Raw genomic sequence first — 27,789 nt, 5'->3', positions numbered from 1 at the left:
GGGCGTGCAACTTTCAGTATTTGCCTGCTTGCACTCTTGCATCAGCACTTTCTTAGACGCCTGTAGAAGCAAAAGCCAGTTGGGAAAGCCCATGTAATACTGCCACCATGTGGGCCAGTAAGTGGCAGAGAACCCTTCCTGTTCTGTTCGGGCTTCTTGGTTTCCTCATAACCCCAGGCTCTACCTACAGTAAACTGAGGGTGTGATTTACCTTCTGTCATTCAGGAGAAGTATCCTGTCTTTGGGATAGTAATCACAATATAGTAATAACACATCTCTTAGCCAATCTATTATCATAATATAGGAACATAGGCAACTGCCATATACTGAGTCAGACCATTGTTCCATCTAGCTCAGAATTGTCTACCCAGACTGTCAGCAGCTTCTCCAGGGTTACAGGCAGGAGTCTCTCTCAGCCTTAGCTTGGAGAAGCCAGGAGGGGAACTTGGAACCTTCTGCTTGCAAGCATGCAGCTGCTCTTCCCAGAGTGGCTCCATCTCCTATGGGGAATATCTTACGGTGCTCACACATGTAGTCAACCATTCAAATGCAAGCCAAGGCAGACCCTGCTTAGCAAGAGGGGCATATAATGGCATTTTATTCCAGTCAACCTAATTCCTCTCAGCAGCAGGCCCTTGATCCTGTGACCAGCAGTGCTCCCATTCTGTAGATTTGGAGACATGTTCCTGCTTGTCACATAGTAAAACATATATTTACGTCTTCATTCGTTCCGTTTATATTCCACCCTTCCTACTTTATCTGTACACTTTATCTACTGTGCTTGGAAATTACTGCCAGCTACTGGAAACAGCAACCCCATGCTTGACAATATGAGCTTCTGCTTGATAGAAATCCCCTTTAAACCAGTTCCTTTTCTTTAAAGTGACTGGCTTGCACATCGTTCTGATAGCTGCAGGTTCTATTGTATTTTTCCATGATAGTTGTGGCTACTCACGTTTTGTGATACAGACTCTTTTTGTGATAGGTTCTTGTTTTCTACTTTTTATTGGGTGAACTTTTTTCCAGTTAGTATTTCACTAAGCAGAGGTTTAGGACTCTCTCTTGTAATAATTAATCATTTCAGGCCAGACATTTCTTGTTCATTGTGGTTATACCCACTAAAGGAATACAAGGTCCTCTGCCTGGCCTGTGTGTGAGGGAGCCGGTAAAACTTCTATCTCTGAAAAAATGATCTCTTGAACAAAGACTTTTGTCCCCTCACTTTGAACAGATTTCTGAGAAAACACAGGACAGCTTAGATGAAAAACAAGCAGTTTATTTCTGTGAACCCTGTAGTCTTGAGCTTCTGGTTTTCTAATTTTGGGTTCTTCTCTGCGATTAGTTTGTTTATAACTTTTCCATTGCAAGACTGAAAAACAGTCACTGCTCAAAAGCGGCATTAATTTTATTTGAAATGTCACCCTTGCCCTTCCTGTCCCTCCCCTCCCCTGCTATTCTTCAGACATGTTGTGGCCTGCAGAAGACCAGGATGAATCGGCATTCCGGAACCCAAGCCCTAGAATTCTCCTGGCAACAGCATTCCTAGGGGGCGATTAACACAATTGGACAGTACCCAGTTCCAACAGGTCCCATGAATGTAAGGGTCTGTCACAAGTTGTTCAAAGTAATCCTACTGAAAAGGGTTCCTAGCCAGGACAGGACGAGGCCATGATGAGAGGCACAGAGAAACCAGGCCATGGAAGCAGGAAATCCTGAGGTTGCTTATCGGGTCTATGATTCTTTTTCAAAGTCCAAGGAAGCGACCACTCCGGTTACAGAGTGCAGAGTTTCCATCTCCGCCAGCTCAAATAGTAGAAATATCTGGCTTTGGGGAAATACTTGCTTTTGTTTTTAGAGGTCGTGTTTGCCTCCTGTCAAAATGGCCAAAATTAGCCTTCCATTATGTTCTAGGGACCTCATGCATCTGTTGATTAGTAACATTTCCTTTTTCCTTTTCAGTTTAATAAGTATTTGCCAATGAGGACATTTTCACTCAACCAGGGGCATAGCAATATCAGTGGGGACTGCGTTCAATAAATGAACATCAGGTCCCCCCTAATTTGTTTTTGACGTTATTACTTTTTTTTTAATCCAACGCTGCAACTGCCTCTACTTGCCCCCATGCTCCTCACCCCCGCTGGTAGCCAGTTCATGCAGCAGGACCTGAGGAGTCAAGGCAGGGGTCATAGAGTAGAGGCAATCAGGGACAGGAAAGGAGACCCTGAAGCTCTTCACGTGATTGCTCAAAACCAGGCTACGGGAGCCCAGCCTGGTTGTGAGCAATCGTGAGAGCCACCGGGCTAGTGGGCGAGCCCAGTGGTTCTCTGGTGGTTAGCCCACCTAAAAAACCTACCCCTAAACGAAGTTCTTTTGATCGTGTGTCAGCTGACACACGGGGGGGGGAGAGGGGACCCCAGGAAGGCACTGCACATTCACACAGTGGCTTCCTGGGGTCCGGGGGGGGGCTGGGGCACCTCGCAGCAGCTCTCCCCTTCCCCATGAGCTCCAAATGGAGCTGCGGCCGGGCGCAGGAGTGCCCAACTGAAGCAGCCAGTTGGCTGGGTGGCCAATGTGGCCGCCCAGCAACGAGCGTCTGCTTGTGTGCGGGGAGAGTGGGCTAAGCCTGCTCTCTCTGCACAAACCCCATCTGGCACTTCACACGCATTGTGTGAAGTGCTTCCCTCAATAACTACCTCTACTCCCAATATCCCTAGTGGTCATTAGGATAGTTGGTGCAAAAGGGCAATGCACTGGAACTCCATCTCCAACAAAATGGAAACTGCATGTGCGCCCAGATTAGGTATCAGGGCGCATGCATGCCTTACATTTTTTAGCTGGCGTGTGCAGTGCTGAGGCATTCTAACGCCCTTCCAATAATGGCTCAGGGCGGTTTACAAAGAGAAATAACAAACAAATAAGTAAGGAGAGCAAGGAGAGAAGCCATGGAACACCCCCCCCCACTGCTGCGCACACCAACTGCCAAGGGTTGGGGGCAAGGAACAGCAGAGGCAAGGGGCAGAAGGGCAGGAGGTAAGCCACAGCAGTGGGAGGGGGTGAGGGGAAGATGTCAGGGCCCCTGCTGGGGGCATGCCGGCCTGTGTTCTTTGGACACCACAGTCTATGCCCCATGCAGCCATGAATCTTTGATGATTATTCAAAAATGCTCTGCGTCAGGATTCATAGGGTATTATTAGTACAGCGGCTTCACACTTTGGCAGTCTATTCAGTTATCAAAGATCGCTTGAGAGACTAGAATTCTGAAATGCTACTTTTGTTTTAATCCAACAATTCAGCTTTACTTTCTGCCAGGAGCTGCAGACAGGTACAAGACACCAGCATTCAAGAGCGAATGTTGCCACGATGTAAGTGATTATTAATAACCTGTAAAGCAGAATACAGAACACGGTGCAGAATTTGGAGCTCATGCAACCAGTTGTTTAAGACAATAAGCTAAAAGCTGTAAATCTATCCCTGGCTCCAGCAACAGCTGTGAATTAGCCTCTCCCATCCACCCCCTGCCTCCAGAAATATATACTGAAATATGGCACAGCAAAATACAGGCAGTTGAGTACTCCCCGTACGGCTGCATGTGCCTCAGCCCTGCTCGCACTGTTGTGGAACAGCCCTGTTCCACTGCAGTGTCCATTATTTCCAGTGGACGTTGTGTTATGCAACTGTGCTTGTGCAGTTGTAAGTCCCAGCAGAACAGCACTGTTCTGCAACAGCGCAGGCGGGGTTTAGGCACATGCAGTAGCATGAGTGGTGCTCAACCACCCATGTTTCGCTGTGCTGTATGACAGCGATTGATATAATAATACTGGCTTAGCCATACAGGACTGTTGTGAGGATTAGTGAAGAGAAAGACAGATGTAGAATTTGTAAAATGGTGGGGCCAAATTAGAAGCAACCTCCTTGTCTTGTCAAAACATTGCTTTTCATCTCCTGCCTAAGCTCTGAAAGAGGATTCTTCATATTTACCTGCACAGTGTTGATTGGTTTGGCATCTGTGATGATGTCATCAACATATTTTGCCCAATCCTGGACTGTGTGTGTAGTTCTTTAAACAAAAATTCGAAGGTAGGCTGCCTTCCTGAATCATGGAGGCAGGGGCATGATGCATTTCATTTGCTCTGCACGTATCTCTGTCTTGCAAATTGTGAAGCTGGGCAGCCCAGCTCCTGAAGAACTCGCTGTGATTTCTGTATGCATTGTTACATCTGTAGTCTTCCTGAGATAACATAGGTCAAACAGTCAGGAAAGTGCCATATACTATCAAATTTTAAGGGAGGAGCCATCACCTAATCAAAGGGGTAATAATTTCCACCTAGTTTCCATAGTGAGCAGGAAAACCCAGGGATCAGCTCTGGCACCTCCGAATTCCAGGGAAGTCATGATTGTAGTTTTCCTGACTTCCCACAATTGCAAGTTTCATTCACAAATTGGATAAAGGTCTGTCTTGGCATTCATAGTAGCCATGAGTGCCAATGGGGGATTTGGAACAGCACTTTTGGAACAGCTTAGCCAGTTAAAGCAGGGAATCGTGGAATAGTGAATGCTGGGAGTTGTAGTTTAGTTTTAAGCTGGGCTTCCTGGTGCGATTCTATTTGCAAGTCTCAACGGCTTGACCATCTCCCCCTTTCTGCTTCCAGTATTGGGGCCTCTTTTCCCTCCAGAGTTAATCTTGTCGCCTGACATTACTGCCAGCTATGTGCAGAGTCCATGTGTTATGTGGAGAAAGTACACAATATGGACTAGTAACATGAAGTCCAAATGTGCTTATAATTTACTTGCGCTCTGTATGGAGCTTTTTGTATAAAGTACATTCCGTTCCTTGTTCTGTTTGTTCCCCACCCCTCGTTTCTCAGAGCTCCTTCCATGTTGTCCCAGAATGGGCTTAATAGCACTGTGGGCTTTAGGCCAGTGGTTTGCTTTGCACCCACCTTTTGAAGAGGGGTTGTTGCTTCTAGTTGAGCAAGTGCTTAGCATGGAGACCAGAATCTGGGCTGCTCAGAAGTGGGTCCTCCAGAGCTGAACTACAACTCCCATCATCCCTGGGCACAGTGGAGAGGAGAGCTGGTCTTGTGGTAGCAAGCATGACTTGTCCCCTTAGCTAAGCAGGATCTGCCCTGGTTGCATTTGAATGGGAGACTAGAAGTGTGAGCACTGTAAGATATTGGCTCCAGTTCTTCTGTCATTGCACTGCAAGACTTGTATGGAGCTGTCTCAGAGGAAAGAGGGCAGGGTTCAGTCACAGGCACAGAGTTGCTTATCCCAACAACACACCTTTCCTTAAGAAATTATTTGAGAAAGAGGGGTTGTTGGGACAAGCAACTCTTTGCCTGTGATTGAACCCTGCCCTCTTTCCCCTGAGAGAGCTCCATCCTTGCAGTGCAATGACAGAGAACAGCTTGGTTTGCGCACAGCTTGGGATTCTTCTCATCTCTTCTGGATAAGTTTAGGGCAAGCTAAGCTGGCTGGCATCATCACCCAAACATTCCAGGGTGACATCCCAAGAAATGTCCCTTTGGAGAAGCATTAATCATCCCCCCGCCCCCCAGAAAGTGACTCTGAAAGGCAAGAGAATAAAAACGAATCAGTACAGAAAAAACCATGATTCTGTAAACTGCTAGAAAGGCCATCAAAACACAGAAGACCAATATCAAATTGCTTAATTCTTTACCACTTTAGGAGAGTTGACATTTTCACTCAGTCACGTCTCGTAGAGAGCCCCCTAGGGGTGAGTGATTTGATTTCCAATGCACCCCTTCCACAGTTGGGGAGAAATAATTATGATGCTTTATTTCTGTACAATTTAGCGGAGCTTGTAAATATGTAATTCCCACAACTGTACTTTTTCCTTTTTACCCATTTCTCTGAACAAGCCTCAGGTTTCAGATGTCATCAATATCCAAGAACTCTGTGGGATTTTCATTTCAGGCAGGCTGAACTTCCGGCTCCTATAATTATGCTGTTGGACGACAACTAAATAATTATGCTGTTAAATAACTCCCCTGTTACAACTCCCATAAGTCCAACCTTGAGATATTTAGCTGTACCTGGCATTGCCTTTTGGAGGCCAAGCTTTAATGTAAAATAGGCTGGAGGTATGTCTGTGGGAGGATAAAAATGGTGCAAACCAGTTCAGAAAGGCTAAAGTCCAAGTCTGTGCTGTATCTGCTCCTGGTTGTCTCTCTCCAGCTCCTTTTGGTATTCCTCCTTATGTTTACATAGGTGTGCTGACATCGGAGCCACACCAAGGCATCAACACAAGAGTTCTCTGGCAGCTCCTCTGTGGGCATGCCTGTGTGGAGCTTCTTGGCAGTCCAGCACTTCGCTCGTTCCACACTCCAATCTGATCGTTCAGCACGTGTTGCTTGCGGACGCACCTCTGTGCTGACACCTGTTCTGCTTCTTGGAACAAAGCTACACATTGACCTGGGAGACTGGATCTGCCCCCCACTTTCTCCTTCCTCTTCCTCTTCTTCAACCAAATGGAGATGTGGAGGACTGTGAATTTGATTGGTAACATTGCTTGAGAGCTAAGGAGATCTCTCTAACCCTTCCACCCAGTGCTGATTTCCCAGTCTAAATTGCACCCCTTCAGCTGCTCCTTGCTCCACTAGGAGGAAAGCTACTGGTGACTGTAATGGGCCTCTTCCCTCCGAGCAAGCAGTAACTTGAGCATGGGGTGATTTTGTTTGGGGAAACAGCACAGGCAGCTGAAAGGAAGATTTAAAGCACCCCTCGGCTCTCACACTGCTTCCATAATCACATTCATACAGCCCCTTTCCTGGGGCTACTTTTAGTAAAAGAATTACGTTGGGAGATTAGTTGTCAGTCTTTTTGCAGACTTTGTAGTTGGGCCCATTGCTGAGCATGAAACATGAGAACAAAACCAGCTGTGCCATGGAGCTGCAAGGCTGGAAGGGACCAGAAGGCTACCAAGTGCCCTTATATTGTATGTATATTTATTATTTTATTTTATTTTTTACATTTTATATCCTGCCGTTCCTCCAAGGAGCCCAGAGCGGTGTACTACATACTTGAGTTTCACCTCACAACAACCCTGTGAAATAGGTTAGGCTGAGAGAGAAGTGACTGGCCCAGAGTCACCCAGCAAGTCTCATGGGTGAATGGGGATTTGAACTCGGGACTCCCCGGTCCTAGTCCAGCACTCTAACTACTACACCGTGCTGGCTCATGGTGTATATACTGTCCCCTGCTAACTGAGCAAAGAAGCACCTTTTAAAAGTGGTGATTCTCTTTAGCAGAGGGAGAGCAACTGGCCCTATCTGTCCCCAGCACAGCATCCCTCCAGTGGCTGTTGCTGGTACCTATTTTATGTTTCTTTTTCGATTGTGAGCCCTTTGAGGACAGGGAGCCCTTTTTAATTTTTTTTTATTTCTATGTAAGCGGCTTTGGGAACTTTTTGTTGAGAAGCAGTATATAAATATCCGTCATATTCATTCGTCATATATTCCCCACAGGCTATCTGACATATACGCAGGCCTCAGCACAACACAAGCAGTTGGCACCAGCCAACAAGACATTGATCAATCAGGGGTGTAGCTAGGGGAGAGAGTCCCGTGTTCGCCCCTCTCCCCAGTGGCCCCTCGGAGTGAGGGAGATAATGAAGGAAATAGGAAGGGGTGGAGCTTGGGGAGGGGGCCTCAGGAGCTGGACCTGAACCTATCCACTCAATGATAGCTGCATCCCTGGTATCAATTGTGCTTGCAAATCAGAACGCTCCAGGTGATTCAAGCAAATGACTAATGCCATAGGGCAGAGCTTCTCAAACGTGGGTCCCCAGATGTTGTTGGACTACAATTCCCATCATGCCTAGCCACAATGGCTAAAGGCTGAGGATGATGGGAGCTGTAGTCCAACAACATCTGGGAACCCAAGTTTGCGAATCACCCACACATAGTTACTGGACAGGATGACAGTATGAGTGTATGTGCGCGCTCAAAACCTATAGCAAGGTTCAGAGGTCCACTCTTGGATATATTTGTGATTGAGTTGCAAAAAGCCCACGTATTTTAACAGCATTGGGTGGTTAATGGGTATGGTATATCCAGGTGCTCCTGAGGAGGAGAAATTTTATGTGGCATTAAATGTTGGAGATGCAGCCTCTGAGCACCAGCAACCCTACTGACCACTAGGGGCATGAAGGTGTAGTGGTCAGAGTGCTGGACTAGGACTGGGGAGACCCCAGTTCAAATCCCCATTCAGCCATGAAACTAGCTGGGTGACTCTGGGCCAGTCACTTCTCTCTCAGCCTAACCTACTTCACAGGGTTGTTGTGAAAGAGAAACTCAAGTATGTAGTACAGCACTCTGGGCTCATGATGATGAAGAAGAAGAAGGGAAGAGATAGCCACGAAGGGCATTGCCCCTCTGACCAGGCTTCCTCTCCTCTTATTTCCCCTTTGTTAGACTGATAGTCCCAGGTTTCATTCTCTCCCCTAAGAGACAGACTTTCTTCTTCTCCCTCTCTTCTTCCTGTATGTCGCTAGCAGCAAGCCATGTAGGTCTTCTCTATCTCCCTGATGGATTTCCAAAATAAACAACTTTATTTGGAACTTTAACTCCCTGTCTCCAGACATTAATTAGTAGTGCTCCCTTACTTGTGCACTTCCACTGTAGCTGGGGCAGATAAAGAACCTGCCCCACCACGCAACTCTCTAACATTAAATACATTGGAGGTCTCCAACCCGCCCCCCCCCCGCCTCACCCCCTGGCATCTCTCTTCCCAGTTGGACCTCTTATTTTCAGACCTTTTATCCAGTGTGTGACCCTTCACCCAGGAACACGAAAATGCGTGTGGGGAAGCCTCTGAAATGCCAGCCCTTCAGGAAGCTTGAGTGGCAGACAATGATATTCTTGGGAGCGGAGGGCCACACCGTGCAATGGCTGCTGAAGCATCTGCTAAAGGGATTGCGTTGCTGATCATCTGTGAGGAGTGCCCTTGCAATGCTTAGCGTGACATTTCTAGTGGTTTAGCCTGATGGAAACACTTATGAATCACTTCAGCTTCTTCCCGGAGGGCAGGAGAGGGAAACTCTTGTGATTCACCTTCACCCCCATGTGGAGCGGTGGCGGTTCCAAATGGATGTTGACTGTCATCCTAAGATATGGGGCGTCAGCATTTGCCTGTGTGTTGTCATTTGGTTTCCTTCCTGAGGAGGAGAGCATCTGTGCAGGTCGACTGCTGACTCTTTGCTCCCACTTCTCACGGTCTTAATGAGCCGTGAGAATTTTGGTTCAGAGAGGCAGAATTGCTTAGAAGAGGCGGAGTGCCCCACTGAGACAGGAGAAGGGCTGGGCTGTTCCAGGAAATGGAGGAGCAGGCCTGCTTTCCTGACAAGAGACCCTGGTTGTGAGCCCTGGGCCTTGGCAGCCGAGCTTGCACAGCCTGGAAAGGCCTCTTAGATGTGGGTGCCAAGAGCTGGACTGGAATTGCAGCGGGAGGGATGGCTCATCTTGTTGTCATCCGTGTAACACTGTCGAGAAGCACACAGAGGAACAATGAGGGAGTGTGACGTGAAGCATGGCACACCTTCTCTTTAGGCATAGATGAGGAGAGTGAAGCCCTTACGCAAAAGCAGGACAGAACAGGCACATTAAGCCTTCTTTGAATACACCCTCTTGTTGTGCTCCAGTGCTGTTGGACTGCAGCTGTACATTAAGGTCATACACATGATCAAATAAGTGGGTGGGGCGGTGGGGCGGTAGGCTCCTGCCTACCTCCCCGCCCGCACAAGAACAATTTTGATCCTTTGGCTCTGCCGCTTGCCTGACACACGATCGGTGCTGTGCCAAGCGGCAGAGCAGGGAAGAAGTCCTCCATCATCCCTCAATACACAGTGCCAGGAGTGCGGTGCATTGAGGAATCCTCCCTCAGCCAGGTGCTCTTGCTGCCTGGCTCTGTGCGCGCACGCACACACACACACACACACACACACACACACACACACACACACGACTGAACCTGGGGTTAAGGGTGTGCTCGCGCCCTTAAACACAGGTTAAAGCCTGGGGTAAATTCCCAGGCTTGGGGCCAAGGCAGCACTCGGATTGGGCTTGATCCCGGCAGTGCACTTGGGCTTGTTGCCCATGTGAATAGGCTCACAGTGTCGTGATGCCTGCATGCTGCAGCTGAATGCAAAGCACCCCGCTCATTCTGTTGGGAGTGCCAGCAGGAGTAGCGCTGTCTCTAGTTCTGATCTGCACGATTTTCACCTGTCACACTTTTCGTCTGCTGATCAAATAGCAGTCTGCACCTTTCATTACAAGTTCAACATCCTAAGGGCCAATAAGAAATCTTCACTCTCCTAGCATCTAAAAATGACTTGGATGCCAGGAAGAGGTAAATTCTGGAGTCATTTTTAGATGCTAGGAGAGTGAAGATTTCTTATTGGCCCTTAGGATGTTGAACTTGTAATGAAAGGTGCAGACTGCTATTTGATCAGCAGACGAAAAGTGTGACAGGTGAAAACCGTGCAGATCAGTGCAAGAGACAGCGCTACTCCTGCTGGCACTCCCAACAGAATGAGCGGGGTGCTTTGCATTCAGCTGCAGCATGCAGGCATCACGACACAGTGAGGCTATTCACATGGGCAGGAGGCCAGAATTGGGCCGCCCAGCCTTGGCTCAGCTGCCCCTGTGCACTGCCGGGATCAAGCCCTGTCCCCCGCACTGCCTTGGCCCCAAGCCTGGGAATCTGCACCTTATATTTCTGGCATGACTACATGAGAGTCTATACTTCTCTAGCATCTAAAATGAAGAGAAGGATAGACAGTGAATAGTCCTTAAAATCTTTCCAAGGATCAGTGGGTGTGTCCAGAAGTACACTCCGAGTGACTGAGCGGCTGTGGAAGCTCAGGTATGGCATTCTGTCCAGACAGGCAAACTGCCATCCATCAACATGCTCAAGGCAAACCTGTTCTGCCGGTTTACAACAGACGCAATGGTACACAGCACTGATTGGCTGGCAATTGTGATGTTACAAACCCATCTCCCCACCCATCCACTCCCATCCCTGTAGCAGCTTGCAGTTCTTTTTAATTGAGTGTCCTTGTGAGGGATGAATGTTTATAACTGAATAAGCATGTGCTTTTAAAAAGTAGACAAGTGTGTCTGCTGATTGGTGGAGGAGGAAGACAGACAGACACAACTGAGATCAAATAGCTGATAGGTATGTTTGTCAAATGCATTGTGAAGACTGGGGCGAGGTGGAGTTGGCTTGCTCTGTGGGAGAAAACAATGCAATGAGTCCCTTCTTAAGATATACTATAAATGGTGGGAAGCAAGAGTACACTTTTCCTCAGTCTACCCAGTGCACTTGCCCGAGTGTTAACCTCACTGGACATCTAAGTCAGGAAGAATATTTGAACACGGCCTATATGCCTAAGTTCATTTAGCACTGTTATACTTCAGAGAAAACCTGGGAATTGGCCGTGTGATTGGACCTAATGCATGTTGGATTTTAGGCAGAGGAGGTTCTGCGCCATGGTCTGGAAGCTGTGATGGGCTGGCTGGCTGGTATAAATACATCCCATACCCTCTAGCTTGAGCCTGTGTGCTTCCCTAACCCATGTGAAGAAAAGGACCATGTTTATGTTGGGGTTTGTGATTATTTAGCAGAACGCCAACAAGAGAAGCTATCCACTCCAGTCACAGAGTAGAGTGTAGAGTTTAGTTGTTGCTGATACTTATGAAGCATGTATGGAGATTGTTGTACAATCTAAATACTAAGTTGATTTATTAGTGAAGTACATTTGAGATGGGTAAGACCTACTCTGTCTATCAACTACATAATGAATAGGTAGGCGGGGAGAGAGAGAGATGTTTCTACCTTCTCTCTAGGAGGAAAGGAAGAGGACTGACTCTCTACAGGAAGCACCTGAGGAGTCAAGGCAGGGGTCATAGAGTAGAGGCAAGCAGGGACAGGTAAGGAGACCCTCACTAACTAGTGGTCATTAGGATAGTTGGTGCAAAAGGTTGATGCACTGGAACTCCATCTCCAACAGTTTCTAACGTTCTCTTTATTTTCTCTAGACATTGTTCCATCCCAACAGTGGGGCCGCTGGGAAATATGGAGAGATACAGGCTCTTCGGCTGGGTCAGTACAAGGCATTTTACCTTACAGGTATGTTTATGTGACTTCTTAGGTGCTTAAAAAAAAAGTCTTCCCTCCTATGGAATATTCTATATCCCTCTCTGATGCGTGGTTCACATCAATATGGTTAGACCTGTCATCTTACCCCAATACCAGAATACCATCAAATCTTTAGATGAGACTCTGCAGGTATAAGGAAATTTGTATATAATGCCTGGTTTTGCAAGGGCTGGAGGATGATGACGAGATACACATCTACATGAGGGTAATTTAATTTCAAAAGAGGGATAATCCTGCAAATAGACTGGATGAGGAGCCTTAGTGGGGGGCGGGGGGGGGGAATGATGTGGACTAACTGCATCCAGCTGGCATTCCAGTGGTATTATATGGGATCTCAATGGATTCTGACACCTACCAGGCCAAAATCCACTCCAACCTCCTGTAATGTAGGTTGTGATGATGGATGCTTGTTTTATCCCTAGGTTTTGGTAGGGGAGTATCAGGAGATCCCACCTGTGAAAGGAAACATGGCAAGAAAAAACCAGTTTGGGAGTTCCTGAAATGTGGTGTCCCAGATTCATGCTTAGGAATTTCTGCTCTAGTGAGTGCAGATTTACTCAAGAGTTCAGACTAGGGATGTGCATGGAACCAGTTCGGAGGACCTTTAAGGGCCTCCAAATCGGTTCGAATGGCAGGCGGTTCCACTGGTTTGAAGATGGGGGAGGTTCTGCTTCAAGGGTGGAGGAGGGTGCACTTACCCCTCCCTCTGCTTTCCCCCCACTGGCATTCCCATGTTTTAAAAGTCCACTGAGGTGGCAGCATACCTCCCTGCTGCCTCGTTGCCCCCTTTACCGGAAGTAGGCAGAAGTAGCCGAAGCGCCTGTGCACACCGAACGCACACATGGGCACATCAGATACTTCAGCCTATTCCTGGTAAAGGGGGCAGCAGGGAGGTACGCTGCCACCCCGGTGGACTTTTAAAACATGGAGCGCCAGTGGGGGGAAAGTAGAAACTCAGTGTAGAGTTGAAGTAGAATTGCTCACTTCCAAAGGAGGCTGCCAGTTGTGTCTCTGCATGGTTCATGGAAGAGCAGTGACACAAGACTGCAGGGGTGGGCTTCACTGATAGCAGGCAAATATTTACTCTTGCACACCAGCCTTCTCAGATGTATCTCAGGTTGTGAAACACTGCTTTTGTGGATTAGAACAGGCTGATGGACTACAGTTTTGTCCAAGGCTGATGTACACCTGATGGCGTCAGACTTACCTGATAAAACATATATAAAGCAGGGAGTAGGGGATTTGACTTGTATGGCAAAGGGGGCATGGGGAACTGCCAGATTATTCCCCCACTGCATCACTTCCCTGCAGACTCCCAATTTCCATTTTGCCCCAGCTGGGCTTGAATACTGCAAGTGAGACTGGAGAGACTATGAGGTGGTAAGTGGCAGGCGTGGGGAGAATGCCGTTCTCTCACCCACACACCCCTTTTGCTCTAAAAAAAGAGGCCCTTACTCCACTTCCTTTACTTGTAACCGGTAGGAACAGGCCAGCATTTAGACAAATGAGCCTGCCATGGTCATATGGAGGTGAGCCTAAGGGTCAAACCAGATCTTGCCTTCACCATGCGCTATGTAGCTGCACACTTGAGAGTATGTGTCAAAGAGCACACATGGGCTATTCTGATGAGGAGAGGGAGGGGCTTGAAACCATTGAGGCCCTATCGCCATCTGGATCCCCCACTCTACCATGCACATTGACCTGAGGATCAACTCCAGTTGGAATCTCTTGCATTTCTTCTTTCCAGGTGGTGCCAAAGCCTGCGATGGAAGCATTGGGCGGGAGCAGCTCCACCAGCCACCTCTCCTTTTTAACGTACAGCGTGATATTCAGGAGCAGGATCCCCTGGACCCCAAGACTGCTGAGTATCGTGCCATCTTGCCAGCAGTAAGCAAGGCTCTGCAGGACATTCTTCATGAGATTGCAGCAGACAACATTTCCACTGTCGATTACTCTCATGACCCAGCTGTGATACCTTGCTGCAACCCACAGCACTTGGTCTGCCGCTGCCAACAGGCTTATTCCAGCTCTGCCTTGGGAACATGTGGAAGGATGCTGGAGTGATGCTGAATTTTGGACTGGTCCCACCAGCTGCTTCTTTGGTATCAGCATTTGTCATTGAGGCTATCTAGACAGAGGCATTGTGGGATTTAACTCTTCCAGCAATCACTGCTCTCTGAAGAAGCTTCTTTCATCCATGGCTGGAAGTAGCTATTGTAATCAGTGTATAGCTGCAAATATGATGTTGCCTTGTTCCCTTAGTTTCAGTTGTGTCCAGGACAAGTTACCTACATCCTGACATCACATTATGCATTTCCCCCTGCCCCTGTTATGATAGGACACAAGTGAGAGTTGTACTAGAAGAAACGCAACACATGGCTATCATTTTGGCAATAACTCTGGGTACATTCTAACAGCTAGTTATGGTTCAGGTATCTCAGGGAAAGGTTTGGATGTTTTGAAGCATGTTCAAATCAACTGGAATCACTAAACGATCTGGCATAGCCAGCCCAGAAGATTTGAAAATTGATTAAGACAACTGGCCCACATTCAGCATAGTAAAATATGAGTGGATCAGCACCATCCACACTGCTGTCTCCCCAACACTGCCAGTGCGGTCACAGAACAGGACTATTCTGCTCTGAATTTAAACTGTGGAAGCACAAAGTTGCGTGATACTACCTGGTGTGCAATTTGAAGTCTGAGTGAGACAGGTCTGTTCCACAACAGCATCAGTGGTCTTGGAGACACATGCAACAGCATGGGTAATGCTGAACCACCTGCTTTTTGCTGCACTCAATGTGGGTCTCTGAGCTTTAACAACAACAACAACATCTGTTATTGCTGCAGTAAGCTGTTTATGAAAGTCATGGTTATAAGTTTCTCTTTATAATTGTGAGGGTCAGGTATGTGTTTAAATAAAAGTCTCACGCTTCATTTTTGTTGGCCAATTTGTAGCAGCACGAGCACAGGAAAAAAGGAAGACTAGCTGTGCCGGGCACAGAGGATCTGCGCCTCCAGTTCTCTCTGCCCGTCCGTTTCCTTCCTCCCCCCACCAGTCTTCCCACTCCCACCCACCTGCCCATTTTGCCATTTCCTTCCTCCTCTCCTGCCTCTGCTGCAGTTTCCTCCCAGTCTCCACCCGCCTCTATCCCACCCTTCCCCTCACTCTCCTGCCGTCCAGCTCTGTCGTTTGCCCGCCGGCTGCTGTTAACTCCCGGCCTGCCGGCTGGCTGCCCATCCCCATCACTATCCAGCAGCTCTCCAAATTCTCATGAGAGCTGCCACGCATGGGATTAGCAACAGGTATGTCTAAGAGAAATATATAGATGCTATATTCACTCTCACACACATGCACGTGCACACACAGCGATTCTACAGATAACTCAAGAGTGACATCTTTGGGGCTCAGAACAAGAACACCACAGGTGGAACACAGCTGCTGGTGACACCAGGACGACTTTATTACAGGTATTCCAGCAGAGGTTCAACATAATAAACTGGGGTGCATCCCCCCCCCCGCATGTCACTGCAAAAATATTCTGCATGGGTAAAATATGCATATACTGTACAAAGACATAGATCAAGAGACATTTCTATAAGTACATTTATACACCACATAAATTAGAAAAAGCAGGCATGTGTATAAAATTCAGGTTACATAAAACTCTGATCAAGGTAACATTTACACTGTGGTTCTCGAGTGCGGAGCAATGTGCATATACAGTACATTGATACCAAACCCACATAGCACTTAAAAACAACACACACGAAGGGCCAGAAAGGGCTGGCTAAGAACATTCTGCGTTAAAAGCACTGGGGCACCTCTGGTTTCTCCCTCACTTGTGAGTTCGTCCACATTCCCTTTTTTTTTTTTTCCAAACTACCTCCCATCAGCCGTTCTGTGCTCTGCCGTTTCCCATTCCTCATGACCTCTTCACTTTGCTCGTCTGGCTTCCACGGCACAAGATTATCTACCAAAATCAAAACAGAAGGGCCTTACTTTTCCCTGTAACGTGCCGTTGAGCATGGTGTGCTGTAAAGAGAATTTGCGTACATGCAGAAGCAGCAGGGGGCGGCGGGGAGATGGATGTCATGCAACTGCCTTGCTTTCCACGAAGCCAGGGGGTCCTTGAGCTCCTTTGTTCTCAACTTAAAGGGACTGTCTGGGTCAGGAATGAACTAGCTCCACTGCCCAGCTGGCATCTAACCCAGACCGAGAATGTATTTCTGGTTGGAACAATTAATAATACACTTGTCTTGGTTGTAAGCACAGCATGTGCTGAGTCTCTAAAGCGTCAATTACTTAAACCCATGGAACGAAGGCAACCAACTCAGAATTTTGGCAGACCAGACATTACAGTAAACAGCTTCAAGAATGTTAGCAGTTACAAAACAAAAAGGACACCCACACACGCCATATTCTGTTGGGTGAAAGAGGTCAGTCTCCAATGTCTTGCATAGACCCTGCAAACAGACACGTAGTATATAGGGTAAGTTCTAAAGTTACAGAATCTGATTAAAAAAAAAAAAAAGCTCATACAGAGCACAGGGCAATGTGGGTGGTTTATCACTGCCTGCACCAATGCGTTCTCCCACAGCTTTTGGTCCTAACAGCTTTCCATGTCTGTAGGCCTGTCAGCAGCATGAACTGGTTACTCTGACAATTATGACAACACACCTGAATTATACAGCAGTAAGAGGATGCAGTATTAACCCTACCAACCTTTTACAGTGGAGTCAATGCATTAGGCATTCTTTACGCTCTTGTTTGGAACTATGATGCTGAAAGGGGCGGATATCAAATCATTCTCCCTACCCAGGAGTGATGTGGCTGGCACAGGGCAATCATGCTTCGTGGCAGATGCCTAGGCCCTGGTTGGATTCCACAGCAATTCCATCGGCAAGATAGGGCAGATTCACACACCACTTTCCCCACACAAATTTCGCTCCCATGTAGAGAAAATCATGTACTCCGTTACCCTTGATGTATGCACACAGACCCATTTTGCTGTGTGCACACATGGTGACAGATGTGAGAGATGCATCAGTAGACCATGGGGACAACAACTCCAATGAGCCCCAGCTTCCCTGGACACACCATGCATGAAATCAGGATCATTCAAGGCTGCAAATCAGACCTTCCAGTAATTAACAAAAATAAAGGGAAAGCTCCAGGTCCTGACACACAGGGATTTTGTGTCAGGGCTTAGAGACCTCTACGTGCTAGAAAATAAAGGCCAAATACCATGCAACAATACATCAGCACAACAACGTTATGTACACACACTGGAATAATGGGCTGACTCTTGTGTAACATCATTTGCACAATGTGTGTGCATGCAGTTACTAGGCTGGCATATCCTGACATGGAATGCCAACCAGTATTTCAGACATCTGAAATAACTGGAAATCTGACCCAAGTCAAAGTTGTAACTATTCCATTTTGTCCAAATTGTCCAAAACTGTCCAAGAGCAGTTCATCCATCTCTCTAATGTGTGTTGTTCTTTCTTATGTTACGATGTAAACACTTTTTCCTATATAGAAATCACGCTGTAGGATGACAATTGCCATCTCTGAAGCAGTCCACAAAAGCTGGGCATGTAGTATGGGGCAGAGACAACTTGGAGCAAATCAGACATGGACTCCTGCCCTCACTGCAGACATGCCTTTAAGAACAAAAAACCTCTCGTAAGCCAGTATATTAGCCACTTACGGAACCAGACCCTTGACACAATGTCCCTGGAGAGAAAACTTTCCTATGACTAAGGTGCTTTACCACAAGACCAAGAGTTCCGCAGAAGATTCCACACCAACAAGTAACATGGCCAAAAGAAATTAGGGATGGGTGGGAAAATCCAAGAGCTCAGTAACTCAAATAGTAGAGGGACAGCAACAACTAGGGAATAAAAACCCACCCTCCTCTATTAAGGCAGCCCAAAGAATAATGAAACATGAGCCCTAGGATGTGATCCTAGACATGTTTTTATGGAAGCCAGCCTCAATGAGTCCAGTGGGGCTTACTCCCAAGCAAGTGTGCCTAGGACTTCAGCCTGAAGTGCAGGAGATTCTCAGTGACCTAAGAGGTTGCCAGGCACACCTGAGTAGGGGGTGTCATTGAATCCTAAAAACTTCACACAATCATAAGCATGCGCAACTCAGACTCAAACCTGCAGGCAAAGAGAGAAATCGCCAACCCTTCATACTTTAAAAATAGAATACTCTTTTCCAGAATGGTGCCAAACCAAGTGTCCATGGCTACATATGGATGAGATGCCCTATTTTCCAGGTGGGGGGAGATCCTTCACCAACAGATCCTTCACTGTGCAGCAGACTCGGGCCCTGGCACTGGCCTCACTAGCAAGGAGTACAGCCAGGGCTCAGATTTGGCTTTCCCCCATTCAACTAGAGATAAATGCCAAAACAAAGACTATTATGTCCTTAGAGGGCCATTTGTCATGTTCCTGCCTATCTATTATACCAAGTAGCAACATTCTCTGGTGAACAGAAGAGTAGCAAGTTGTCCTTGCCCTTCTCCACCTCCCACCACAGCCCCCCAGGATGAATGTTTGTGTGTGGGGGGGGGAGGGTAGGAGGCAGCCTTTCAGGACAGCAGCAAAGACACTTGCAGACGCCCTTTCCTTGGCTGCAGGAAGGAGTGCAGGGCTATCTTGCAAGACTCCCCCAGCTTTAAAGGTCTAGGCGGCAGCAGGTAGATAGGGAGTGGAAGCAAAGGGAATAGGGCAAAGTGATCATCAGCAACAGCAGACACAAGGCAAGCAAGTGGTGGGGCAGGTGGGTGCCTAGCCATGCCACAGGGAGGGGCAAATTCATATTGACTAGCAATGGCGCATGGAATCCCTTCTCCATGGCCGCTTTCCAAGCCACTCCAGTCATGTAGAAGGCCTGTCCAAGGGATAAGACCCCTTGGGAACAACCAGGGCTGACCCAGCCTCCCCGATTCCCGCTCCAGCTGTAGTGTGGTTCACCCCCTGGGATCCTTCTTTGCAATGGGAAATGGTCTGGAAAAATCCCCAGTAGTTCTCTCCCATTGTCACCTAGTATAAATATTTGCTATGCAAATACAGCATGCAGCATAATGGATCTATTTTTCTTTCAAAATATATAGCGTTAAGAGACACTGCAAGGTAAGAGATCTCTATCAGAGAGGGAAAAGAATACTCAAAGTTGTTTAACAAGTCTTTTGTAAAAAAAAAAAAAAGTTCTTTAGTAACAAATCAGGAGTCCCCCCTCTGACTTTTTAAATAAACTACCACCGATTTCTCTCCCTCCGCCCCCCCCCCCCCGCATTTCTGTAGACGACTACTCAGGGAAGACAAGTTTGGTCAACAGGCCCAAAGGCAAAAGTATAAAAAGCCAAGCATCTGTTAGAGCTGCCGCTTGCACCTACCACTGGCCTGCCCCAAGTGCTCAGGGCTAGCTGAGTGACTCATCCTGTCTCACTGGTGCTGCCCAGGCAGTGCTTGGCTCACAGCAGCTGCCCAGATCCCCCACAGGAAATGCTCCTGGCCGCCTCCTCACAGTCCATCCTGCTGTAGGTTTCTCTGCGCTTTCCCTACCACTACGGTCCAGTGTAGAGGAATCAGGAAAGGGCTAATTCAGAGGCCTTTACAGGTATGCTGCTATCACCAAAACGGCTGTGAGGAACAAGGGCAGGAGGGGGGGCACTGCAGAAATGTTTATGGCCCCTCCCCTCAAAACCTGAAGCTAGCCCACTGTCAGTGTGTGTGTGTGTGTGTGTGTGTGTGTGTGTGTGTGTGTGTGTGTGTGTGTGTTTTGTTCTGGTCACCAAAGCTTGTAGCTACGTTAGCCCAGATGTGAACATGCCAAATGGTTGAAAATATTGTAGGGGCAGATCATTTTAAAAAGTGCCTCCCAAAGACAGAACTGAAGCTGTGAAAGCCTGTTTTCGACTCTCAATATACCCTCATCTTGAGGAAACCCACCATTTGGGAACATCCGAGGCTGCAGCCCTGCTGAACCTTAACAGGGAAGAGGGCCCTGGTGTGTCCCTTGAATGGGAGATTACCAGGAGCCCCATGTAAAAGTAAAAAGGAGTAGAATAAATCCTTTCTAAAAATAGGGTTTATCTAAGCCTTGCTCCCCAAGCCCAATTCCCATCATGTGGGAGTCATCTACCTATTCCTAAGAATGAAACAGAGTTAGCAGTCATGGGCTACAGAGAGGAGGAGAGGAAGGGACAGCCCTTCTGGAAGAAGAAGAGGTTAACACGTTCTTCTCTGCATGAGGCCTGTTTCTCTCTCTTAGGTACTCCTAATGCTCACAGGTGGAAACTCATTCTCATCATCCAGACACACTGGCCCGGTGGCAAATTCATGCTCTGGGATAATCTCTCCTCGAAGGGCTCCTCCATCTTCTGAGTAACCTGCAACACAAATTTACCAACACAGTATAAATGAACATAGGAGAGGCAGAAATAGCCCTAAGCCAGGAATGCAGGGGCATCAGCCAAGGGCTGCCTTTTATGGGGTGCTTCCTCCTTCCTTTCTTCCAAGAATTGTCAAAAATGGAGAAGGGAAACGACTGGTGAGGTCCTCCAATCTTGTAAAAGAAAGACAGGGGTGGGGTGTGTGTGTGTTGGGAGCGGGGGAGCCTGCTCGTTTCAGCACCTTGAGGCTTTTCACAACAAATAAGACATGCAGGCTTCGATTCACCCGCAACCTTTTTACCTAGTGCCACAAGAGGGATTAAAAAAAAATTAAAAAAAATAAAGGTGGTCAAACATATTCTAACTTGTTTATGTAGGAAGAATACAAGAGAGGCTTCCAAAAGCAACATGGAGGCCAAGCGACATGTCATGTTAAGCACATCACTAGAGCAGGCATGTTTAGTTTTCCTGTGCTAAATGGGAGCCGTGGCAGGGGGCTATTCTGCATCAGGACTGTGCTGGAGGCAAAGGCTGAATGCCTCTCGCTGGCCTGGGTCTCGATCTGGACTGGCGCCTCACCCTCAGCAGCTCTTACTTAATAAAGAGCAGTGAAACACAACAGCTCTCCTTCCCTCTCATGCTCCTTTGCTCTCTAGTCTGGGCAACTACCGTTTAGCATGACGTATGAAATGGGAATGTAGACACCAACGAAACAGGAAGTAAGGGAAAGAATCCGAGCAGTGCACACAAGGAAAGGAGGGGAGGCGTCAGGGCTGAATGGGTCCCAGATCCAATACACATCAACACCAAACACCAAGGACAACATCTAGGTAGCATCCAGGAAAAGGAGAGTTTAAAAAAAAAGAGAGAGAGAGAGAGATGAAACTGAGGTCACAGAAATGAGGGACTGGAGATATGCAATGAGTTTACAAGCAAAAATCTTGCTACATGGTGCAAGGAAACAACTGTCTGAAGAGAACAACAGCTGGCTTTGGGAGAAGATTTAGACTCTTCAAAGCACTCTGCATTTGTTATTCATTAAGCTTCGTCATCGACAGAGGACAAGCTGATTGTCCTCAAGGGGCCTACGTGGTAGCAGCTGAGCAAGCTGCTGTCAAGAACTGAAGCCAGGCACTCGCCTAGGTCAGCACAGCCTCGCTCCACTTGGTGAGCCTGGCCCTTCAGACAGGCTCAGCAAAATAGCCGAGGGTGGAGAGAAGGGCGGAGGGCTGCCAGGAGACCTGCGTGTGAAGTGCACCGGGACCCATGCATTTAAGGCTCGCCTGGCAACTGCTCAAAGGGGGCTTGTGCCCCGCAGGGGGGGCTCTTTCCTCCCTTCAAGCAAAAGCAGAGCGCCCTGCATAGAACACTCTGGAGGCAAAGGGAGGAAGGATGGGAGGGCCATGGAGGAATTCTTATCAGGGAAATCAAGGGGGCTGCACAGAGAGGGCCTCTAACTCACACTGCCCCAGCTCAGCCGGAGAATATCAGGGACTAGCTATATCTTGTCTGAGAACTTGTTTTAGAATTTCAGGTGCCATGAATTTTTATAACAACCCTTTAAAAAAACAAAGTGGATCATTTTGAGCAGAAAAACGGGGCAGAGGGAGGGGTGCTTAAGATTTCCCTCTCCTACTATTCCTCTGCTCTAAGCTGCTGCTCCAAGCAGCTCCTCTACCCATTGTGAGGTTGAAAATGCCTGTTCAGCCACATTTTGAATCTTGCAAGAAAAGAGCTGTTTGAGGGAGCCAATGATTTTGACTGGAGAGACAGCAGAACAAGCACCTTCTCCTCTACTTCTCCATTCAAAACTGCCCTCTCCTGAAGCTGATTTTAAAAAGGCAAACACAGAAACCAGCATTAGGACTCCATTACGTTCTTTTGCACATGTTCCATTATTTATTATTTTATTTATTTATTTATTTATTTGATTTTTATACCACCCTTCCAAAATGGCTCAGGGCGGTTTACAATTAAAACAAACAATTAATAGCAATAGCACTTACATTTATATACCGCTTTATAGCCAGAGCTCTCTAAGTGGTTTACAATGATGTAGCATATTGCCCCCAACATTCTGGGTACTCATTTTACCGACCTCGGAAGGATGGAAGGCTGAGTCAACCTTGAGCCCCTGGTCAGGATTGAACTTGTAACCTTCTGGTTACAGGGCGGTAGTTTTACTACTGCGCCACCAGGGGCTCTCTAAACAGTAAAGAGTTAAAACAAAAATTAAAAAACAATATAAACAACAATTAACAATTTAAAAACAACCATTAAACAGTTGCAGTAATTAAAAACTCTGAAACCGGGTTAAAACATTAAAACCGATTTTAGAACCTTAGAAAGCCAGGCCAAACAGATACATTTTAAGGGCGCTCCTAAAGGAGGGCTATGTGAGGGATGGCCCGTTAGTCCCTTAAAACTTCTGTCCAGGTAAAGAAATTTTGCAACAATTGCGTGGGCAGGTGTAACAGACACAAGGTGGCTATATGGTCAAGAAAAGGGATTTTTCCATTTCCAAAGGTCCTTTCAGAACCCCTGGAATAGGATGCTTCCCATAACTGCATTGACTGCAGTGTATTTGTAAGCAGTATGGAACAGTGATAATACTATTTTGTGGCTGCTTTTTCAAAATTTTGGATTCCCTGTGTGCGTGCATCCATGTGCACTCGTGCACGCGCACACGCACACACACACACACCCCTGCACCAAAACAACCTGCTTTAGTTCTCAAGAATAAAGGACAGATCTGTCAAAATATGTTGGACTGTTTCAGGTGGCAAGGCAAAATTCTCCTTGGGATAGCATCTGACCTTTTGCATATGGTTAGAACTCTCCACCCAGTTCTGAATGCTGCCAGCATTTGGTCCAGGACATCTCTCAAGGGGTACCAGATGGTTCATGAGAATATCAGAGAGGATGCCAAGAAACCTCCTTGTTTGGGAGTAAGAAGCTGTGGACAATGCCAGTCTGCCTAAATCAGCATCCTGTATCCTTTTACTCCCTAATGGCAAGCCAAGAAAGCCAAAGTGGTGCTCACCTGGCATCATCGAAGGCGAAGGCACCGAACTCTGCTTGGCTACTGTCGCGGCATAAGTCTGAGGTACTGGAGGCCGGAGATCATTCTCTTTGTTCTCTTCGGTCTTTCCCAAGTCAAGCAAGCTAGTTGTAAATGAACCAGAAAAAGGACAAAAGTTAGAGCAAACAGTTACTGAGGCATAAATGATGCTGAAGCATCATCTTCAGACCATCCAGTAACGCTGAGAAATCCAGTCCAGATTAAAAGCTGCTCACTGTCTCCACTGATTTCTTTCAACGAATTGTTACAGATTCCTCCCTTCTGCAGGTGCCTTGAGCTGCTCTTGTACTAGCCAGTCCAAAAGATGAGTGTGCTGATGTCAGACTGTCTGTCTCTGGCCTGGCTGCTAGGGATGTGTGAACTGGCTCAAATTCAAGCTGGTTTGCACTCACATAGCTTGGCCTTGAACCAAACTGGGTCCAGTTTGGGTACAAACCAAACTGATCGGGCCAGTTCGGGCCCAGATGAGAGCCCTACTGGCAAGGGGATATCCAGGAAGGATTCCCCTTTACAGGTAAAGGGGAAGTGGGAGCAGGCTTCTAACAGTGTTTTTAAAAGTAGAAAAAACACAGAAATTACTCACTAAGCGTGCCACCAGTGGCTATGGGGTGGTGGTGGCAGCAACTCCCCCGCCCCCCACCAGCCTCCCCACCCCACCCAGGTGTTCAGGGCTGGCTCAGGCCTTCTTCAGCCCATTTTGGGCCTCTGCGCATGCGTGGAGGCCATTTCTTTGACCACCATGCATACAGACTGGCCATTTTTACATCAAAGACATTATTATTATCTCTCTATATTATTCTCCTAAACATACCTGTCGCTAATCCCATGAGTGGCAGCTCTCGTGAGAGTTCCTAAGCGAGCTGCCGATTAGCGACGGGGACGGGTGGCCTGGCCAGCTGTGGAGGAGAAGCGGCCGCCACCAGGCTGGCAGGTGTAGAAGCAGCAGCCACCAGGCCAGCAGGCAGCTGTGGTGCAGCCAGCCGGCAGGCAGGCAGGCAGGCAGGCAGGCAAGGAAAGTGCTGGCCAGGCCAGTGAGGGAAACCACTGCCAGCTGGCAGGGAGGGAAAAGAAAGCACTGCCAGGTCGGCTGAAGGGAGGGAGTGAAATGAAGATGGGGAGGAGAGGCGGAGAACGAACTAGGGGTGCAGATGCTCTGCGCTGGATCAGCTAGTTATTGTTATTATCACCATCTATTTACACACAATCTACCAGATGTTATTGACTGGATTTGGTACTTTAATTATCGGGCTCTTTCCAAGGGTCTAGGATAACTAAAGAAAAATTAAAGCTAGCGTCATAGTATTCTTATTATTCTTATTAACTGGACCTTAGAAGTCTTTCAGTCCAACTGCCTTCTCAGTGCAGGAATCTGATACAGCATTCCTGACAGATGGCCACCCAGCCTCTGTCTGAAGGCCCCTAGAGAAGGAGAACCTACCCCTGAATGAAGCAGACTCTCCTCACATTACACAGATCTTACAGTTAGAATGGTTTCCTAATGTCTAGACTAAATCCATTTCCTTGTAATCGCAACAGAGAACAAGTCCACTCCTTCTATGTGACAGTCCTTCCAGTATTTGAAGACAGCTATCAGATCTCTTCTCTTCTCCAAGCTAAATATACCTAGCTAGTTCAACTGTTTCTCACAGGACCTGAATTCCAAACCCCTCACCACCTTTGCTACCCTCCTCTGGACCCGTTTATCATAGCTCTCCTTAAAAACACAGAGCCCAGCACCCAACACAGTACTTTGAGTGAGGCCTGATCAGCGCACGGCGGAGTGGGACTCTTGCTTCCTGTGATCTGGATGTGATGTCTCTGTTCATGCCGCCTAAGACTGAATCATCAGCTCTTTTAGAAGCTGCACCACACTGCAGGCTCATGCTCAAGATGTGGTCCACCAAGAGTCCTAGATCTTTCTCTCAAGCACTGCTGCCAAGCCATGTCTCCCCACCCTACATTTGTGCATTTGATTTGCATGGAGGAGCATCCAGTTAGATGAGCTCCCATCTGTCGTGGGGTACAAGCCAGACATAGGTTTGCCACTCATGGGAACTCAGTCAGTCACTCACAGTGCTTATAGTCAGAATGGGTATTTCTGACCTAGAACAAGAACCAGGGGCCATTTAGGATATCTTCTGGAAGACAGGACAGCTTAGGAATTCGCATACAGCTCCAGAGGCAAGCTTATTACTTCCCCCAACAACTTAAACAACTCCAGCGCAAGACTGCATTATAGCCTGTGATTTCCCTTTTAAGATGCCACAGATCCACCTCCACACATTCTCAGTGAAGTTGGAAGAGCCAAGCTGCATCATTACCTGTGCTTCTTGATTAAAACGCATTCTCCTCCATCTTGAGGGTCCAGGTTGTAGAGGTAAAGGTGTCCATCAGATGTTGTAACTAAGAGCCGAGGCAGCTTCTGAATCCTAACAACAAATGCAAAGGAGCTTAGTTAAGAGAGACTTTTCACGGACCATGTCATTCATTTGCCTGCCATGACTGCTATTTCGTACACTGGGATACAGGGATATTTTTAGCAGTTAATTTTACATGCTCCTGGATATGTGTATTATTCACCTGTGTGATCATGACATTTGCCTCATTAACAATGGGAAGTACAAGTGGGGAGAGAGTGTAGAAGCATGGGCCATACTTGAAGGGGAAAATGCGGAAATATTGGCCTGGATCCACAGGACATACACTATTCATTGCTTTAGTGGGGAATTCTTCCCTGAGAGTAGACCATAGACACAAGGATTGGAACAGTTCAAGGCACTCCCCATGAAGATGCCTTATACCCAGTCAGGTCATTGATCCACCAAGGTCTGTCTTGTTTACACTGACTGGCAGCGGTTCTCCAAGGTTTCCGGCAGGGATCTTTTTCAGCCCTAGCGGGAGATGCTGCCAGGGACTGACTGGGACCTTCTGCATACCACTGCGCTGCAGCCCCTTCCCTCAACTCCAGTCATCCTGCTGATACAAACAGAATCCTGAGCCTATTTCCTGACAGACAGAAACACTCTAGAGAGAGAATCCTGCAATCTATTCCCCCCGCTCGAAATTTGCATAATGTAGTCCCATGCTAACTTAGAAAAAGCTCAACTCCCTTGCCACACAGACCATGTTTTTTTTTCTTTTCTTGGGAAAACATTTGCAAGTATGAGAAACAACAGGGGGACATGAAAGAGGGAGACCATGGACTGCAAGGACTCCTGTAGTCCCTACTGCCCATGTTCTCTACTGACATGGATTCAGTAGCTGCCCTAAATGTGATGGAGGTGCACACAACAGAGGCCCAAGTGCAGAAGATCCAGGAAGGATGAGACAAGAGTACTTGGGATGTCTCCCTTGCCATACAGTCAAGACACCACCAGTGTCCTTTTTGGCTGCCTGATATATTAAAACACAGCATAGGAGGAGTTCAGTTCTATACGGCTTAAAGAGAGACTTCCATATAAACAGAGAGAGCTGCTGCTTGATTGCTAGAGCCACAGCTTACGCACGTGGAGAGCACACAGATGTTCCTTTGTCCAGAGAAGTTCAAGCGCACGGTGGCAAAGGCCCGATCTTGGCTCATCATGCCCGACACTTGCGAAGGGAGGTAGTTGGTGGCGGCCATGAACATCTTGCCCATGTAGCCACTCCAGGATGGGGTTTCTTCTGGTCGGCTAAGAGAAACAAAGTCCCCATGACCAAGATTTCATCCAGTACCCACACCAAAGAGCATCAGCACAATTCTCATCCACACCTAAAACAAAGCCTAAATGCACATAACTTCATTGTCTCTCTCTCTCTCTCCCCTTCTTGGCCTGGCTTCTCTTCCTCATTTTCCTTTGGTGTCTTTCACACTGGGCAAGTTCACACAACTGCTGGCGAGTCTATACGTGGGGAACATGTCGGCCACCAAGAGCATGTGCTCCTGGTGGGCGTGCCGTCTGAACCTGCCCAAGTCTGGACCCCAATATTTTCCAACCAACCTTCTCCTGACTTCGGTAATGAAGGTCTGGAAGTTGGGTGAAGAATATTGGGCGAGTGTCAGGTGGAGAGAGTGGGGACTGGATTTGGGTGGGTTCAGACAACATGCCTGCCAAGAGAGCATGTTCTTGGTTGCTG

At 47.5% G+C, this 27,789-nt stretch overlaps 2 protein-coding genes across 45 annotated transcripts in view; one reads left to right on the top strand and one right to left on the bottom strand.

Moving 5' to 3' along the window:
* ARSG (arylsulfatase G) overlaps positions 1–15,117 on the top strand; it is a 196,321-nt gene extending 181,204 nt beyond the window's left edge. For 34 of the 40 annotated variants that reach the window (XM_053288923.1, XM_053288921.1, XM_053288935.1 and 31 more), the window contains 3 exons: positions 3,294–3,362; positions 12,060–12,150; positions 13,928–15,117. In XM_053288923.1, the coding sequence (XP_053144898.1) occupies positions 3,294–3,362; positions 12,060–12,150; positions 13,928–14,244 (477 nt within the window). In that variant the 3' untranslated portion in view covers positions 14,245–15,117. Of the gene's footprint in view, positions 1–1,462; positions 1,718–3,293; positions 3,363–11,867; positions 11,952–12,059; positions 12,151–13,927 lie in introns of those variants that run through there. The other 6 variants (XR_008314763.1, XR_008314762.1, XR_008314764.1 and 3 more) reach the window with 6 other exon arrangements.
* Positions 15,118–15,620: 503 nt separating this feature from the next.
* Positions 15,621–27,789, bottom strand: part of WIPI1 (WD repeat domain, phosphoinositide interacting 1) — an 87,696-nt gene continuing 75,527 nt past the window's right edge. For all 5 annotated transcript variants that reach the window (XM_053287863.1, XM_053287862.1, XM_053287861.1 and 2 more), the window contains 5 exons: positions 27,180–27,344; positions 25,995–26,102; positions 23,635–23,756; positions 20,488–20,588; positions 15,621–16,154 (listed from right to left, as the gene is read on the bottom strand). In XM_053287863.1, the coding sequence (XP_053143838.1) occupies positions 16,107–16,154; positions 20,488–20,588; positions 23,635–23,756; positions 25,995–26,102; positions 27,180–27,344 (544 nt within the window). In that variant the 3' untranslated portion in view covers positions 15,621–16,106. The remainder of the gene's footprint in view (positions 16,155–20,487; positions 20,589–23,634; positions 23,757–25,994; positions 26,103–27,179; positions 27,345–27,789) is intronic.

The sequence above is a fragment of the Hemicordylus capensis genome, chromosome 2, assembly GCF_027244095.1.
Source record: "Hemicordylus capensis ecotype Gifberg chromosome 2, rHemCap1.1.pri, whole genome shotgun sequence".
NCBI lineage: Eukaryota > Metazoa > Chordata > Lepidosauria > Squamata > Cordylidae > Hemicordylus > Hemicordylus capensis.
Note: the sequence above shows the minus strand (reverse complement) of the source record. Positions and strands in the feature narration are given on the sequence as shown.